At 38.6% G+C, this 18,652-nt stretch overlaps 2 protein-coding genes across 4 annotated transcripts in view; one reads left to right on the top strand and one right to left on the bottom strand.

The window, feature by feature from the left end:
• The window catches only part of LOC5572005 (CAD protein), an 82,708-nt gene that overhangs the window by 13,788 nt on the left and 50,268 nt on the right, over positions 1 to 18,652 (bottom strand). The gene's annotated exons all lie outside the window — the stretch shown is intronic.
• Positions 1,577 to 18,109, top strand: LOC5572004. Of its 3 annotated transcripts, none has more exons than XM_001660060.2 (4): positions 1,577 to 2,154; positions 15,236 to 15,373; positions 15,434 to 17,306; positions 17,358 to 18,109. In XM_001660060.2, the coding sequence occupies exons 1-4, from the start codon at positions 1,784 to 1,786 to the stop codon at positions 17,934 to 17,936; spliced, it is 2,961 nt and encodes a 986-aa protein (XP_001660110.2). In that variant the 5' UTR covers positions 1,577 to 1,783; the 3' UTR covers positions 17,937 to 18,109. The 3 variants fall into 3 exon arrangements, with proteins under 3 accessions (XP_001660110.2, XP_001660109.2, XP_021698966.1); XM_001660059.2 differs by having other exon boundaries at positions 1,579 to 2,154; positions 17,376 to 18,109; XM_021843274.1 differs by lacking the exon at positions 1,577 to 2,154 and adding an exon at positions 14,165 to 14,937.

The following is an 18,652-nucleotide window of genomic DNA, read 5'->3' on the forward strand; positions in this document are numbered from 1 at the left end:
TGTTATTTTTTTAAATTTTCGTTGATGGACCGGATCGTGTTGTGCGAGTACGAAGAGATATCCGTATTAGGTCGAGGATGGATTAGCGGTTGATGATTTCGTTCAATACTTGTTATAACAGATTTTTATCGTGGCAACGTTACATTGATGTAATGTTCAACCAAACTATGGGTGATTCGTCACTTCATGTGTCGTCATAAATCCTTATTCTTGTTTTATATAATTTTATTATACATAGCTGGCTTTACTTGTCAATACAAAAATACCTTTGAATGGTTTGACATTTTGAATGTCGACGTATTTTCTTAACCTTCTATTAATATCTTTCAATCGCAAGACAGAAATGCAAAACTAGTTTTAAGTGAAAGTCGTATTATTCCTCCTTATCCATGGATCGCATCACCGACCGAAGGTGACTCCAAGATATATTTCCTTACTCACTAATAAACTCCTTTCCCGTGGTGATTGTGAAGATGCAGAGGTATTCTCGGTCTTTATAAGCAACAATCATTACACACTAACATTACTTCCCCATCCCAACTGATCGTAAGCACTTGGCCGGAGCCGTTATCGACCAATGATATGAGATCTGGTAAAATGTACGCTTCGAGAATAAGAGTAAAGTCCCATCTTTTATTCATTTGGATCGAAGTGCAATTCTCATAAGTGCCGATTAATCACGGAATAGCAACCAGTCTATTGTATGCCATGCTATGCTTGGCTCTTTGCTGAATCACAGCGTTTATTGGGAAATGCAAAGGCGCATATTTTGTAAAAGTCGTGGTTACTGTGCTCCAGACTTCGTTAAAAATAAATCCTTATGGAACAAGTAGTATTTAGTAAGACCAAGCTGATGGTCGAGGGTTTGAATCCTATCGCCCGGTCGTAGATCTTATCGTAAAACTCGACTTCCTAAGACCTAAAGTATTTTCGTACCTTTCACACGATATACACATGCAAAAATGGTCAATCGGCAAAGTAACCTCTCAATTTATAACTGTGGAAGTTTTCTTAAGAAAACTAAGCTGAGAAGCTGGAACTGTCCCAGTTAGGACCTAACGTCAGTGAAAAAGTAAAGAGAGAAGTATTTGGACAACCATGACCTTGAAAACGGTTTATTATGTTAGTGTATGAGTTTATCTCTCGTTCTAAGCTATTTAAAAGACTATTTACAACGCCATGACCTTGAGTTTTTATCGTATACGATATCTATAGATATAGTAGAAACTCATGTTCACAAAAATCCATCTCACAAATTCCAGAAATTTGAATTCAGATATGCTATCCAAGTAGTGACCATATAACTCATTAAAATTTCTATATCATTCCTTAAAACCAATCTTCAACATGAATCATTAACACCCTGAGCCCCACAAAAGCAGAACCCTTACATCATCGCGAAGTACTTGCGGCAGCTGCGGCGGTAAAAACTGAAAGCAGTGCGACAAAGATGGCATCACCACCTACATTGTTCGGTGCACTTCTCGAGCAGCTATCGCATTCCATCATTCCGACGAGGAGCCCCCCTTTCGGGCCCGATAAGTGCGTTATACAGCCTAGAACTGATAACAGGGACGGCACGGAAAACGGAAACCTACCCATCACCGATCGAACCACGTATTCAGTTTGTAAAGCTCGCTCCTTCGTGTCACATCGTCTGTCGTATCGATCCTCGGTTATCCGCGCCTTGATCGTCTAGTGATCATGCTCTCGTCCTATCTTCACTTCCGGTTTTGATACGCCCTAAGCGCCGCATAAGAACTGCGTAGATTCGTGCGTCGCGATGGGTCATTCCACGTCGAAGGAACGTTCGACCCCGAACAACCCATGGGAAGCGGAAATCGCCCGGAAGAAGCGTCGCGAGCAGAATGCCAAGGAGCGAGCTGCCGAACATAAGCGACTGGAGAAGCAACAGAAACGAGCCGAGAAGGAAGCCAAGCGGAAGAGCGACAAGAAGAAACGCAAGTCCAAACTCGATGACCTCAAGGACACTGAACCGCCTCCGATTGTGCGCAAATCGAAGGCACAACTGGAGGAAAGTGATTACGACTCGGAAGCGATCCGGCGGATGAAGGAACAGCTGGCGTTCAACAGCGATATCTTCGTGCTGAATCAGCTGCTGCTGGGGGTGCAATTCTACGGAAACTATGAAAGGTAGAGTGCATTTCATGGAAGTGTGATGCTAAGGGGTTATTTCCAGACGAATGAAATCATTACCAGTGCCAAAGTGAACCGAATCGAAAAAAACGTTAGACTTCAATTTTTTGTCATTTCGGAAGACAAGTTGAAGAGTGTCGCGTGTGCGATTACGTGCTACATGGAGAGCTGAAAACCGCGTTCTTATCAGTTTGACGACATTGTGTTCTACAAGATGTTCTTGAGAGTTTGCGAAAAACGTTCGAGGTTCACCCAGGCTTTAAAAAGAAGGGTTTTTAGTGAAAGTATGTGCCTCTTATCGGGGTGTGGGTCGCTTGACAAGTTACATGTGTGCTGGTTAATAATACTTGACAGATCAATGAGGGTCAATAGCGTCGAGTGGTTCACCGTTCGTAGAGTACACTCGCAAGTGTGCTAGATATCGACAGATAACGGAGTATAGTTTGTGCAAACAAGTGTCAAGTGCCGAAATCCACATTAGAACGACAATGGTGAATGGGTTCAGAGTGATTGACATGGTAACGGGAAATTGGCGCAAAGCTGGAGTGATTCACCTTTCGGGAACATGTTTGGGCTTTTAGTCATTCGAACGAACATTTGTTTGGGGCAACATTCAGTGGTATGAATTTCAAACCTTAATACAATCATCTCTACTTCGAACATTGCTTAAATTTGTTCTTCATTTATGATTATTGTTGTTAAAAGTGAAACATTGATGTTGGATGCTTTCTTCGTGAGATTTGTGCCTTTGATGTTTAGTGCAATCATAGAAGTTTCACCTTAAAGTATCATACGCATTATTTTTTCCAACTTAATAGTTACTAAACAGACGTATCATGGAAGTTAAATTCATATCTAGCATGAGTCTCAGATACTCTAGTTCATCGGAAAAAATTTATTGGAACTCCTCTAATTGTGACAACATGTTTATTCGAATTTCTTACATGAAAACTTTTGGTTTATATGAAAATTTAAAAAATAAGTATTGTGAGTATTTCGAGAAATTTTCCATTTCTGATATTAGGGTTGCAGCATTGGTTTTGGCCTGCTTGAGAGATTTTTTTCTAAAATATATATGTATGTTCATATGGAATCCCTATTTGTACAACACTTACGTCAGATGAAAACTTCCAATCCATGTTTTGTGAGAAAAATATTGGAACTGTATAGAAATCATTTTTTCACATTCAAAATCGTGTTGGCTAACATGGGATACCATAACCAGTATTGGCTTAATATTGTACTTCGATTCCTAATTTTGGACAACCACATTGGTTTCTTATGAGTTTGGTTAATTTGGGAACATCCTTGTCAAATTAGGTATACAGTAGCTACAAGTTTTTGGAAAATTGGTTTTGTTATTTACTGAAATTGTATTAAGGATTAAACCAATTAGTTCTTTCAAATAAATGTCGCATTTCAAACAATGGCTCAACCTAATTAGCTTCGTGAAATAATGTATAATCCACTTCTGGTGTGATTAGCAGAACCGGAAAAAAGCAAAAAAGAAAAAAAATGCAACATACTATGGACAACATGCAGACTTCTTACTTCATGCTAACTCAAGTTCCAGTTACAGTTCCGAAACCAGTTTTAAGTGGTGGCCTAATAAAAACAACATGTTGAATGCTAACAATTATTCTACTTCTTAAAATCAAGATGGCGTCGAAAAGCAAAATGGCCGCCAAATTTTTTTCACTCAAAATAATACTCCTATTCTTCACTTAACTCGAAGTAAAAACCAAAGATTAAAAACGAGACCTTGTATGTTGCGTATGTTTCAAATGCTCTCCCTACAAGTCAATTCAAATAATTTTGTAATAATTATAAGCTTTATTCCTTTTTATTTGTGACAGGTACGATGAGGTTCAAGAAGAGAAAAGGAGAATGATGGCCTGTTAGAAATAAATAGTTTCGAGAACTTCTTGGAGAGCACGAGGATTTTGATATGCATGTCTTTGCTTCTGATCATCTCGACCATAAGTGTACCAAAAACACCATTATGATTCGATGTAATATTGAGCTGCTATGGGGTGACAGCAGCTTTCCTTCATTTCAACAGTGTACGTTATTTTTAAACTGACCCTTATCGGACCCTATCGGACCTACTCTTTTCCTGAACATCGATATATGATATAAAAAGAAAGCTCTCTGCAAAATTTCAGTGAAAAATCTCTGTTTTTCGATTTTTGACATTTATTTTTAGTTTACTGACTTTTTTGGTAGTTCCAAAACCCAGTTATTTTTACCGAACAGATTGAGTGTGTATTTAAAACCTATTGTATCATACTCAAAAAAGTGTTCTGAACATTCTTCAGTATATTTCAGACAGCTCCCTTAAAGATGGGGTGTTTAATAGCATTCATTGCGTTGCGATTTCATAATATAAGTCATAGATCGATAGAACCGTTCGGTGAAAGCCGACAGTATACGAGCACATTGAAGCCTCCTGTATTTTGCCTGTGTTGGTAGCAAAGCTCAAAGCTTTCAGCTTCTCCGGTAGAGAAGCTAGGTAGAATACAGAACGCTTCGATGATTTACTGGTTCCCCTATGCTTGCTCAATTTTCACCACCTAATTAATCCCAATCTTGTCGCTCCTTTGCGACGTCTATCCACGTATCCATTTCATCATTTGTAAAAAATCTTCTATAGATTCCATTTACCTTCGAGTCGCATGACCGATATAGCCATAACAAATAATATTTTTCAAAGTTATAGGAATCAAGGCATCAAATGCGTTTATGAAGAGTCTTATTCAAAACATATTTTGTTAGCACAAAGCTTAACTAAGGTGAGATATCATTCTCTTGGAAAAATAAGATTGAACCCTGCACCGTTGCTTGAGAATAGCAGTAAACCGAACGACTCAGTAAACGCAATGAAGCTCACTGTTTCTCCATTGTGAAAAGAAGAAACCAAGACTTGTAGTTGCCAAAATTATGATATTGATACTTAAGGACGAAAAAGTTTTAAAGGGGCGATTCGTCATTAATTTCGGAATTTTTTCGTTCAAAATCAAGAATGTTTACAGGAAAGTGTGTTCACTGTATTCTATTCTACAACCGCTATACAGTGAACACATTTTCATTGAATAATTTTCAGTTTTGAACAGAAAAACTGCTTCTGAAGTTTCGATGATGACGATGATCACGATGACGGAGCGTTGATCGTTAAATACAGTTAACTCTCCCTTACTCGATATTCCGTAACTCGATATCGAGTTAGAGAACCATAGTAAAAGTTGGTTTTCATGGCTAACTCGATGGTCCCTTGGAAAGCAGTTGCACTGCTTTTGTGTTCTGTAAGTCGATACCTCCCTAACTCGATGGTCCCTTCAATATCGAGTAAGGGAGAGATGACTGTAGTTTTAGTAACTGTCAAAAGCTGACTACATACGTGATGATCGGTCCATGCACGAGTTCACTAATTTGACGTTTGAGCGGTGCCGAATTCACTGGTTTCCATGGCCACATAAATAACACGGAACCGCTGAAACGTCAAATAATGAACTCGTGCATAGGTCCATTGCCGCTAGCAGCAGCGTTGCCAACCTTCCAGATTTGTCTGGAATATTCCAGATTTTTGAGGCCTCATTTTACAAACATCTGGAAGACCCAGATAAAATTTTTAATGAATTTGTAAGGTTTTGTAAATAATTTGTAAGGTTCTCCATGTACGACATAAACGATCCAGACTTTTCCAGACAAATTTTCAAAATCTTCCAGATTTTTGAAATATTGACTTGGCATCCCTGGCTAGCAGATAAGTGAATAGTTGCTTACATTAAGGACGTTCTTCTTTCAGCACCGACTACCACTAAAAAGCTAATTATTTGTATATCAATGATGGTTTATTCTTCTTTATGAATAAGCTGAATAAATTAATTGAAATTCATTCAAAATTTTGGTCGGATGGCGTTCGGCCAAACGGCATTCAGCAAAATGACCCGGAACCGAGGATATTTTTGAGGAATTCTTGAGTTGTAGAACATCTGGGAGCATCCCTGATGGAATCCATATAGGAATTCCTAGTAGAATCCCTGGAGCAATCCGTGGATGAATCCCGGAAAAAATCGTCGGAATAATTCCTGGACGAATGTCGAGAAGACTACTTGATATCCCTTTGTATGTATCCTTGGAGGAATTCTCGTAGACAATTCTGAAGAAATCACTAGAGAAATATCTTAAGTAATATTTAAAAAATTGTCCTAATGTAACTCTTGAAGGAATTTGTGGAGAAATTCTTGAAGATTTCTATGCAATCTCTTAAGGAATACCAGAAGGAACCACTTGGAAAATCCTTGAAGCAATCTCTGGAGAACTTCCGGAGAATTCCTGAAAGGGATCCTGGAGGAATCCTTGGAGAAATCCTTAGAAGATTCCCAGTAAAGATATTCCTTGGATGAATCCCTCGTCGAAATCCTGAAGGAATTGCTGAAGGTATTCCTGGAGCCCTATTTGAACCGATTTGAAATGTCTCATGGCTAACAACAGTTCTTCCTGGAGGAATCCCTGAAGAAATCGCTGTAGGGATTACGGTAGAGAATATCTTGGAGGAATTCCCGGTAAAATATCTGGAAGAATCTTCGAAAAAATTAAGGAGAACAGGAAACTGTGGAGATATTTTAAGAGGAAATTTTTGAATGAATCTCTGGAAGTTTTCCAGGATGATTTAATGGAGCATTATTTGAACGGGTCTCAAAATTTGGATTTCTGTCAAATGTTATAATTCTTCAGCAATAAAATTTCTTTTTGCTTACAGCTACTTATATCATTTTATCTAATTTGGCCGTAACGGAAATGGTATTCGGATATAATACTTTAATATTTGGAAGGCCCATATAGCAAGACCAAGCAAGGCAGCTCTCAGTAAATAACTGTAGAAGTTTTCATAAGAATACTAAACTCAGAAGTAGGCTCTATCCCGGTTGGGACGTAACGCAAGAATAAGAATTTTAAGTTTGATTTTTGACATGGTGCCTGTTGAGATTTGGATGAAAAATCATGACTTTCGAGCTATCGCATGATAGTACTATATAACGGTATGAAAATGTCCGTATTACACCCTACCGGAACCGATTCCGGAATATTTCGACTAAATCCGATCATATCTAATTGTATCTCTTGATGATTTAGTACATAGGAATGAAAAACCATGAAATTTGAACCGTCATTCCATACGTGCGTATGAACTTCTGGATACGATATCTGCCAGTTGATTCTGAAACAGGTTCCAGGTGCCGTGGTGCCCTTGTGCCCAGAATGGCCATACTCACAAAAAATGTCCATGTCATATAATACTAAAAGAACGAAAATCGGATCAAAAATATATTTTTGAGAGCGTTTCGAAGTGATGGGTAATGTTTGACCCTTAAAGCATGTGTAACTTTTTCTTAATGCTTTAGAAAGGTTATGAACTATAGGAACCTTTTTTAAACAATTTGCTTGTGAGCATGAGCATGAGCATAGATTACCGTACAATTCGCTTACTACTCCGCTACTCCGTGATTGACCAGAACAATCGAATCAGATTTCATGAATGGGGCTTGTGATTAGCTTACTCAATGTGCACAAATCGCCGGTGCCAGCCATGTTTTTACGGTCATCGGGGAAGGGAAGGAATGTTAGCTCGACAACCGTTGTTACTAGAGACCGAGATCACTGCTGCATCTCCACAGTTATCATTGAAAGGAAATTTGGTTAGTGGGATAAGGTTTAGAACTGGGGGAAATCATTTCCCGGATACCCCATTTTCCGGAAAGATATTCAAGAAAAATTAAAGTAATCAACGTCAAAAAATATAAACAAATGATGTACTGTCGCCATAAGAGTGAATTTGGACCACTATTTTTTTTCAGTAAAGTAATATCAGAATCATATAAACAATAATACTTTGTAATCAAACACTAGATTGTCATAAACTAGTATTTGACGTTCATGCTAGACATAAATTTCATTGAAAGGGGCGGTAAAATTCAACACTAGGTCCAATGTCACTCCGCATAGTGGTAATACTTCATTGACGTATCGTTTGAAAAATCATGCTTAATTGCATCCTCACTTTTTCATGTTGAAATAAAATATTTGAAAAAATATCAACTTAGCAACATTATTTTAACTTTTGCCTTTATATTTGATATTCTGTTTTCAAAAGCAGTATAACCGGTTAATTTAGTAGCACACTGATAAGAGATATTCAAGCGTAACCCATTAAAAAAAATAGTTTATATTATTTATTTTTTATGGGTTAGATTTTTATTAGATCGAGAATTTTTACGGGTAGGTTTTTTTCGAACAATCCGATTGCAAGTTAAGTTTAGTCTATCTATGGCTTCAGGACATTTCGTCAAATGACATTTGGTCTAAAGTACATTTGGTCGAAAGGACATTTGGTCAAATAAACATTTGGTCGAATTGCTTTGAAACATTTGTTTTGGTCGAATGACGTTTAATTGAACGGAAACTAGGTGGAAAGCTTATTTTCAAACAGTTTATTGAAAGATCATTTGGTAAAGTTGATTATCGTTTTCTAAGTTTCGCAAAAATAGTAGGATAACGAATAATCTGAATCAATAACTGTTGTTGAAAAAACTGGGCATTTTATGTAGTTTCTTTTTTAATTCTCATACATATTTTTATTTGAAATGTGAGGGTGTGCCAAAATCTAATATTTTGATGGTTACTCATATAACTTTTTAAGATAGAGTTTTTTCTTTAGTACATTGGCTGAAATATTTAGCTCTAGTGAATTTATTATTCTTTGAAAATATCATTATTCTTAGAAAACTGCTCAATAAGCTATTTTATGTGAACATACCGTTTTTGTTACTAATTATTCTTTTGAAATGTCATCGTTCTTCATTATGAATTGATGATCTTCATCTGATGGAAGCATTCGAATAGAGTATTTGGGATCTTTCTTTGATTTCCGGGTCTTGCAGCTTACGAGCTTGGGTAAGATTTTGAAATACGAAAATCAGAATTGAAACGGCAAAAATAAAAATTGTGCTGATTTTTTATATCGGCTGAGTCGACTGAGGTAACAAAAGTTGGCTTAATTCCATTTAAGATCAGCTTATCTCGAATCGCAGAACATGTCTGCAGCAGGAAGCGCAAAAGGTTGATCAGTCCATCAAATTGAAGAACAAAATTTTGCAAATCGCATATAGATTGTTGGTAAAATGGCTGATAATTTTTCAATTATTCAATCACTCTTGTATTAGCGGCAAAATACTGCTCTCGACGATAATCAGACTAAACGTAAAACTTTATTTTCATTCTATTTGGAATCGACTCTTATCTTTTCCACGAAATTTTGGTTTGACCATATATCCTATGCTTTCTGATGCAACCAAACCTTTTCGACCAAATGTCCATTCGACCAAATGTACTTTCGACCAAATGTCATTCGACTAAGCGTCATTCGACCAAATGTCATAGATTGCTATCTGTATATCATGAAGACCAATTTTCTAGATTTCATATCCCTTCGAAAGTTTTTCAACTGTAGACTTTATTTATGTCTTAATAAACTCAAGTCATTTCAAACCACTGTGCCGTATACGTGCTGTCTATGAAAAACATTTTAGTGTTGTTCTGGTGGAGATATTATTGTCCATACTGTCTATATTTTCATAGGATTATTGCCCTTCTCTCATACATAGGATGTTCTTTCGAGTTATGCCATTGGAACAAATAATAATGTTCGAAGTGATGAACAAATCCATCAACATGAATTCCAATTATAGTAACTGTCAATTTCATAGAGAATACCCCTTCTTTTGAACATTTGTCATTCTCAACTAAAACGACAGAAAATTTTTTGGCGAAACGGCTGCAATATTAAACATCAGAAATTTTCCCTTCTTTCAAATTAAAGTTATTCAGTTGAGTCTTTGGATTATACACAAAATATTTCACTCAAAATTTTGGGATATTTGACCAATGACCCCTTTGTCAATATTGCTAGGCTTGTAACACTTTCCTCAGCTCCTTCCTCACCTTTGGAATGAAGCATAAGCATGAACTTTATGCTGTAATAATGTTTTAACCCCTCTACTGGCAGCTTCATTTTTTACCGCTAAAAAAATATCCAAATCGCGATAACTTTTTTGTTTCTCAATATTTTTGCACCATTTCTTCACAAGACTTCTAGTTTAAGAATCCGTGTCGATATTGATCATTGGTGATCTAATTTTGAAGATATTACGATGTTCCTTGAGGGACCAACATTCTCCGTATAAAATGTCTTTGGCGGTAATTTTGTTTTTGGTCAATTTATCAAACAAATAAAATGTGAACTACATACTACCAGGTAATAAAAAGCTTCTCTGAAAAAATCATACAAATCGGTTCAGTATTATTCAGTTTTCTTGGAGAAAACTGAAAATTATTTTATGAGGTTTTTGGAGTTTTCAAGATCTTTAATTGTCCAGTGTGGCACCACAAACATAAATGTTCATTACTGAAAGAAGGCTGCACCAAATTGCTTCATTTTTTCGCAACATACTCGCAATAATGTATCATTCCGAGGAGTGAATATCCGGAAATGATACAAATTCTGTAGCCTGAGATATTTACATGGGTTAGGGCTATGCGTCGATCCCCCAAGGAATATCTTCGGTTCCAGATGATCAATGATCAGTATCGACACATATTCTAAAACAAGAAGAGATTTTTGAGAGCTTGTGAAAAAATGGTGCAAAAATATTCAGAAACAAAAAAGTTATCGTGATTTTAATATTTTTCAAGCGGTAAAAAATGAAACTGCCGGTAGAAGTATCATCCTAGGACAGGACGTAACAGCTCAGCTGCGACTGCCCTGTTGATTTTTACCCAATCACCCTAACGACACAGTATCCAGTGCTACCAATTTTTGTAGTAGAAAAATTTTATGAACAAATTTAAATTACGAGGCTCATAATTTGGTGTTCTTTGAGCACGTATCATTCAACTAGTGCACTATAGGATGCAAGCTATTTAAGAAATCTGGTTTACGATTAAAATTTGCAATTTTTTTGAGAAATTGAGCGTAATTTCAATTCTAATTGAAGTATAATTATTTATATGATAATTTAAAGGACTCGTTGGGCTAGGCAACATTATATTCAAGTAAATTTGAAATAAATTTTTTCCATGAAAAATTTGAAAACCTAGTTTACAAACTAGCAACACCACGTATATGGCAACCCCAATACCAACTAATGGATTTGACAGTAGCCAAGATCAATTGAGTATCCGCATTGAAATACATTTGAGTATCCAACGGTTACTTAGAACAAGCTAGAGTCAAAAAGATGGCGGCGCCGCACACTGCTGAGCAACACGGCTGAAATACCAACGAAGCTCCCTGTAACAATTCAATTCAATAATGTGGAAGTAGGCCTTTGCCAAAACGACCAATGAGAAGTTGTCTTTTTGATAGGCAATTGATTTCATTTTTACACTTTGGCTCTTTGCCGAAAAGGACAAAGAGGAAAACGAAATCATGCTCTTGCGTTGACGGAGCAACCAACCTCAGTTGATCCCAAATGCAATGATGATGTGTTTGCAGAGCTTCGCAGTAAGCAAGAGCTGTCAAATGAATGATGTGCATTTGACTATATCTCAGCAACGGTTCAATAGATTTTCAAAATTCTTTCACGTATTCCATGGTTTAGTACAGTAGAAAAAAATGATTCTAATGGTGTTTCAATTTCCCCTAGTGCAAGTAAACTAATATAAAAATGCCCGTACACTGAAACGGCAGAAGAATCGTGACAACATTTATCGCAAATGTTATCATTTAAGGTTTTTCAAACCCGAGAAATGGAAAAATTATGCATGTGAAGCAAAACGAAATATCGACCATCACTAACGAGGCTAATTCGTGTAGATCGCTAATTCGTGTTGATCTGAATAAATTTTAACTCTTGATAGAATCATTCCAGTTAGAAACATCCTTCTGTCATGTTGTTCAATAAGACCTTTTTTATAGGTTTTCTTTCGACAAAAACTTGCTTTTGGCAAAAATCAGGCCTTATTTTGCTCATTTTGATCGGATATATGAAGCAAACTCGTGCGCTCACAACAATTATGAGTCAGCATTCGATGTGCATTGTATAATCCGTGGTTGAGAGAGTGGAGAGGAACGTTGGCTCTATAGCTGATGAAATTTAGGGTACAACTGATATTTGATCCTGGTGCTCCTAGTGTTAAATATATGATATTGCAAATTAATGTTTTTCTTTGTTTTTTTTTACTTAAAAACAAATTTGTAAATTGGGATTTTGACAACTATTTGAAAAACTGGACCTCTGTGGACCGGTTGAATTCGAACCCATGACCCTCAGCTGCGTGTTCACCACTATAGATATCTGGGCCCGTACCTTATCTACTCGTCTACTCGCATGTTAATATAATGCTTCAGGTTGGAACTTGTCTCGAGCCCTTCATATAATATACCAATAGAAAAATAGACAATACGGCGATATTCAATACTGAAAAGGCAATAGATGGCTCTTTTTCAGTAAATCATGAAGCACAGAAAGCACCAGATGAACTAAACGAAAAAAGTTATCTGTTCAAATCATGCTTGATTTCTAATCACTACTTTTTCGATCCACTTTCATAGGGCCCAAGTAAAAATGGAGTGAAAGCCAAAAATAAAAAGCAGTTTTCGCCCTTGAAATCAACAAATCGAAAAAAATAGAAATACACAGCCTTTGTATTTTGCAAATAAAACAGCTGTTTTTTTTCGATTTGTCTATTTTAATGACAATAACTGCTTTTTCAATTTTAATACTTGCTCCATTTTTACTTGGGCCTTAATTGCAAATAATTTGCGTTTTCCTTTATAGTCCATTTAACAAATCGTTTTTGAACAGCTGTTCGCTTATTTTTTGAATGAATTTTTGACAGAAGTCGATGTCGTAACGTGTAAAAGTAACAGCAATATCATCAGTGTTGCCATTTCGTAATATGGACTTTTTTCCATAAATTTTGACAGTTCTCGACTACCATTCTTCCATGGTCTTTTCATGTGACAGGTCCGTCTATGCATTTGTTAACATCGGTGGAAGACCGGTGCAAACACGAGACTGTCATTTTCATAGAAGAACTGTCAAAGATCTTCCCGATCAGCTGATTTGGAACGTCATATGAAAAGGCCTATGCGCTTGTGTTGGAAGTTTGAAAAATTTGAGAAACGGGCGTAGTGCCATCAGTGAGTGTCGTTCGGAGGCCAGTGAGAAAAGCTGTATGTTCGAAAGGTTGTTGTCTCTACTTTATGCAGCTGGCGCCAATTGTTAGGAATACAGGGTAACCAATATATTTTGGAGCCCTATATATTTTGGACCCCCTGAGCCATTTCCCTGCAAATTTCCCAGTTTGCAGTTCCCCCAGAAAGATAGGACTATTCCGCACTTGCATCAACCATTTGTGCATAGAAAATGTGTTTATTTGATCTGAAATTATTTTAATTGAATTTGTTCATCCATGCAACCGTTACAATACGTTACACACATAAATTGAAGCCGTCAGAAATTTTTCAAATGTAAACAAACACATTTAAAAAAAAATCTGAACTAAAAGCGTTTTTAAGGTTTTCCATTGTCAATCGATTGATTAGACTATCGGCAAGCATACTATACAATCAGCGTCGTGGACTATGTCGCAGAACGATAAAAAATGCCGGGTATCCAATATATATACTTCGAGGGTCCAAAAAGTATTGGTGTGTCCAACATAATGAAAAACAGTGCTTCACAATTTAATCATTTTCGAGGTTTTTTTGGATCCTACATGACCGTATGGGCATTTTTATCTTGTAGAGGAAGTTTTTTTTTTCTACATTTTGGCATGTTTTTGACTTGGTTACGCTGTGCAATTAATTAATTGGAACAATAAACCAAAATCACTTTCTTAGGGGGTCCAAATACGACCGTTACCCTATAATGTGGTAAATAGTCGTTACCCTGCTGGCAAATAACGCTCTCTGTCAACAACTATAAAAATGTTAATAAAGAACTCCAAGCTTAGAAGTAGACAGTGTTCAATTTGGGATATAACGTCAGAAAGAAGAAGAAATTCCTTTGGTCTATAAAATCAACAGGTACTCTCTCTCGCCGAATATTCTGTAGCACGAAACCAAACTTATGTAACCGTTTATATAGACCCAGTTCAAAATCATTTACATTCGTATCCGGGATGCTCCGTTGGAAACTGATAAAAGATGTAAACACAAACTTATCACAATTCCGTATCGAGGAAAGTAAGTGGAAGATGCTCTTACTTTAATTGGGATGCGTAAAGATGTTCAGATAAAAATCGAGTAAAATTTCCTTGGAAGTTGAAGGCTTGCGAAGTTTGACACTGATTTACAATACAATGATTTCCTACGAATGCTAAGAATTGGCATTCTGACATATTATTCAACTGCTCGTTCGTAATAGTCTTCGAAGACCAATTTCACAGTGCATAACAATTTCTATCAGTGTAGTAGTCGAATGATGATTTGTGCGGTGCAAGAGTGCTAATACTAAAAAAGGCACTTACTTATTGATAATATTGTCTTATCATTTAGTATGACTTACTGAAGCCTATAATTTTGCTGATTTAAGAGTTCAAACAATACAGTATTAGGCGTATTAGACAACATTGTAGGAAAACTCAAGTACATACGTACAAACAGATATGATAAAACGAGCTTCGTTGTTCTTTCGACGAAACCTAGCTCAAGTCGTAGACGGAATGTTGTTCTTTAGCTTCTAATTGTCGAATGGCAAAAACCTTCATGAAAAAGTACTCATATTCTTCATGAACAGCAGTTAACCAACACAAATTGGTTTGACGACAACAGCGTTAATGGTTATCTTGTGTTATCGTGAATGCCATTCACGCAAGTTTTTTTTTTTTTTGGAAGCAAGCCGTAGACGCACATTCCTTGAACGGCCTACAGAACCTTCGGAGCAAACTCCACTCGGAAAAATTCGTCACCGCATTCGATGACGTCGCCACCCTGCGCTTATCAATGCAATTGCTTATCGCCGTAATTAACAATGTTTCACTAATTGCCTCTTCGTATCTATTTGCCTTACAGGGACATGTGGGACGCGGTGGAAAGGAACCGCCGGGAAGAGAATGATCGTAACGGCAAGATATCCAGGCACTGCAAAACCGTAATCTTGCCCGACCGACTTCAGGAAGCAGTCGATCAGCGGGTGAAGTTCTTGGCCAAGTGAGTCTGCCTTGTGCGTAATTAGCTATGCTTTCTTCATCAATTTTGTTTTATTTGTAGACATGGACCTCAGAAGAATAAGCTGCAGCCGTTGCACACACAGACCTGCTACGTGATTCACGAAAATATAGAGATTTCGAACCCTGGAGAGACTTCGGTCTACAGCATCCTTACTGATGCTCCAGTGTACAAACTAGAACTGGAAGATGGATTCGACGAGAAAATCGGTGGCAAACGAAAGAGTTCAAACGTCCACTACGGATATGTGAAGCTGAAGAGCGTGGAGTACATTAAGCCTAACAACCCATCGCCCTTAGATGTCATTGATAGGGCCAACGCCGCTATCTACGGGGAGTCCAGTGGCTTGAACAGAAATACACTCAAGCAGGGGAATGCGAAGTCCAGCAGTATCAGCGATAGTGACACCATGGATGAGGAAGATGATGATGAAGATGAGGTGAATGATGCGCCGATCGTCAACTTTGGTAAACTCAAGTTCAGAGACAGTATTGCCATCAAAATGCCCAAATTGACAAACGGAGGAGGAATCTATGGAACGAACTCCTTGCTGAATCCTTCAACATCTACGAGCTCTACGTCTCCTCCGAGCAGTGAATACGACTACGCGTACATAACAGCGATCAACACTCATCAACCGCTTAGCGTCATGAAGAGTGTGAACGATGACCAACCAATCAGTACAACGGTACTGCCGGATTATTGCGTAACAACGATTAACTGTTCCTCTGAACTGAATCAAGGCTACTACTCGGACGATGAATCGGACGCCGATAAACTTCTGTATCTAGCTAAAAATGGTCTTCCGATGAAGTCGAATCCAACGGAATACGTTACAGAAAGAAAGCAGTACCTTAATTCCAAAGGATTCCTAGCATATTTCATAAACCTGTTTCAAGATACCCTGGCCTACGACTTGGGCATCAAGAAAGAGAACCTGGACAACGCGACCTGGAAAGGTGCCATCATATACTGTGACCAATGGGAGATTGTACCAGCAGTTGTTTGCCCTTGGCCCCGCGAAGCTTCAGAATGGATTCAAAGAAAACGCGAAGTGAAGGTCAATCCTCTGACCAAGCAGAAGTTCCAATGGCCAACAGCACCGATGATCCAGAAGGTCAAGTCATTTGGATGCCACGTGATACCTACCGGGTACGCCCCGAAGGTTGGAACTAATCGTCACAGGCAGCTGGAGTGGAAAATCGTTTTTCCAGAAGCGGAGCGCTATCTCGAGAGTTGCCTTACGAACACCCAAGTCAAGATCTACATGCTCACAAAACTGTTACTAAAAACGTTCGTAGATCCTGCTCTAGTCACCAACATGAACATGTTCGGCAATGAACATCTTCGGGCACATCTTTTTTGGCAATGCGAAAGTAACTACGCTGCCTGGCCCGAAGACTACATCGGAGAAGCCTTACTACGCTTCTTGAACGGTTTGTTGGATCGCATTAAAACCCACAAACTCCCTGACTACTTCCTGCCCAGTAGGAACCTTTTCGAGAACATTCCAGAGCGGGTGCTGGTGGAGTTGCACAAACGAATCTTTCGAATCACAGAAAACCCCGTCATGCATTTGATGATAGCCCTGAGAAACATGAAACTGCCCGGAGGTCAGACAACGTTCTACCCGAAGCTGAAGATCAAGCGAATCTACTCGGTGATGATAATCGACAACCCCCTGAAGATAGTCAACCCGCGCTTCCGAGATGAGAATGAAAACCTGGCGGCTGAGGATTCCGCAGCGGAGGACCAGGAGAAGGAGGTGGCCGTCGGAATGATTGCGTACTTCAACGAACAGGAAGTCGAGTCTCGGAAGCAGAGAACGAGAATCGTTAGATTCATGGAAGCCGAGAAGAAAAAGATCGAACAACAGGAAGAAAGAAGGGTGTCTACGGACTCTATTGATTTGATGGTTGGTGTTAGGATCACGCATCCGTTACCGTTTTTATAATATTCAACCCAGTTCTGTTTCAATTTTCAGTTCAATCCCCTGAAACACATGGAAAACCTCCGCCGTCAGCTGATATACAACATTTTCGTGCAGCACTTCATCGAGATGGCGCAAGTTTCGTACGTTTTCCGATCGCTCAACCAGGGTTTGATCTACCTGAAGCAAGCCGAGCGTATCTGCAGTTTGCTAACCGACGATCACGGCATCGAAGAGTCTCGTCAGTTCCTAACGAAGATTTTCAGTGTGCGCAACGAGCTCCTGAAGGCGATCAACAATGCATCCTATCGCCCGGCATTACCAAAACGGGCCAGCTCGGCCGTACAAAGTCCTCAGCAGCGACGCATACGGATGAAGTCCCCTAAGCAAAACGGCCGCAAAGGCCGACCGTCGTACAGCAACGTAAGTCCTGATTCACACTCGCAGGAGAATACACCACGGCAGACACCGGAACGCATCCGGAAACGGTCGGCACGTCAAGTGGCAACTACCGCGCAGGTCCACAGTCCGGTGCGGACATCACCGCCGACCTCGACGTCCGATGAGCAGGAGGACATTTCCAGGCTTTTGGGGAACATAACCATTGGCGCATAGGCTTAGCGAAGTTGTACTTTTTGTTCTTTTGAATTATTTAATAGCTTGATTGAGTGATTACATCTTGAGACCAATTTCTGTGATACCGAGAATGCTTAGCGCATTAATGGAATGCTTTTGTATAAGGTGGAATGTAGTTGTGCAGCACTAAATAAAGTTAGATTGAAAAATAACTTTTGAATATTTTTAATTACCTATTTCACATACAAAGGTATCTTCCATTCACTGCTCGGGATAAACCAACACCAACGATGGGTCTACAACAGCCCTAAAACAATAGAAAAGCCAAGGCCAGACCTATTCCACCGTTGATTTCATTAGACAACGCTAACCCTGTGGATCGTCTAATAGCACTTGCTGAGATAGGCCGACACTTCACCAGCACACATAATCCCGGACAAAACATTTTGAGTCTTCATGAAGCCATCATCATCGAGCATGCCGCCATGGTCTAAAATTTCCCCAACAATTTGAACTTCCTATCCCGGAAACCTTTTTCCAGCCTTATCAAAAGTTTTAGCAACCAGATGAAACTACTTCATGCAAGAGGAACATCGAACTGACTCGAGTAACCAACATTCTCAGAAATAGTTCGTTCTCCTAATCCTACGCTTTTGCGTTGCTTGATGTCGAAAAGGCATTCGACGATGTTTGGCACTATGGTCTGGTGTACAAGTCCTATATAATCTTCCTTACTATTTGGAGTCGATCCTTCG

Source organism: Aedes aegypti, chromosome 1 (assembly GCF_002204515.2).
Source record: "Aedes aegypti strain LVP_AGWG chromosome 1, AaegL5.0 Primary Assembly, whole genome shotgun sequence".
Taxonomy (NCBI): Eukaryota; Metazoa; Arthropoda; class Insecta; order Diptera; family Culicidae; genus Aedes; species Aedes aegypti.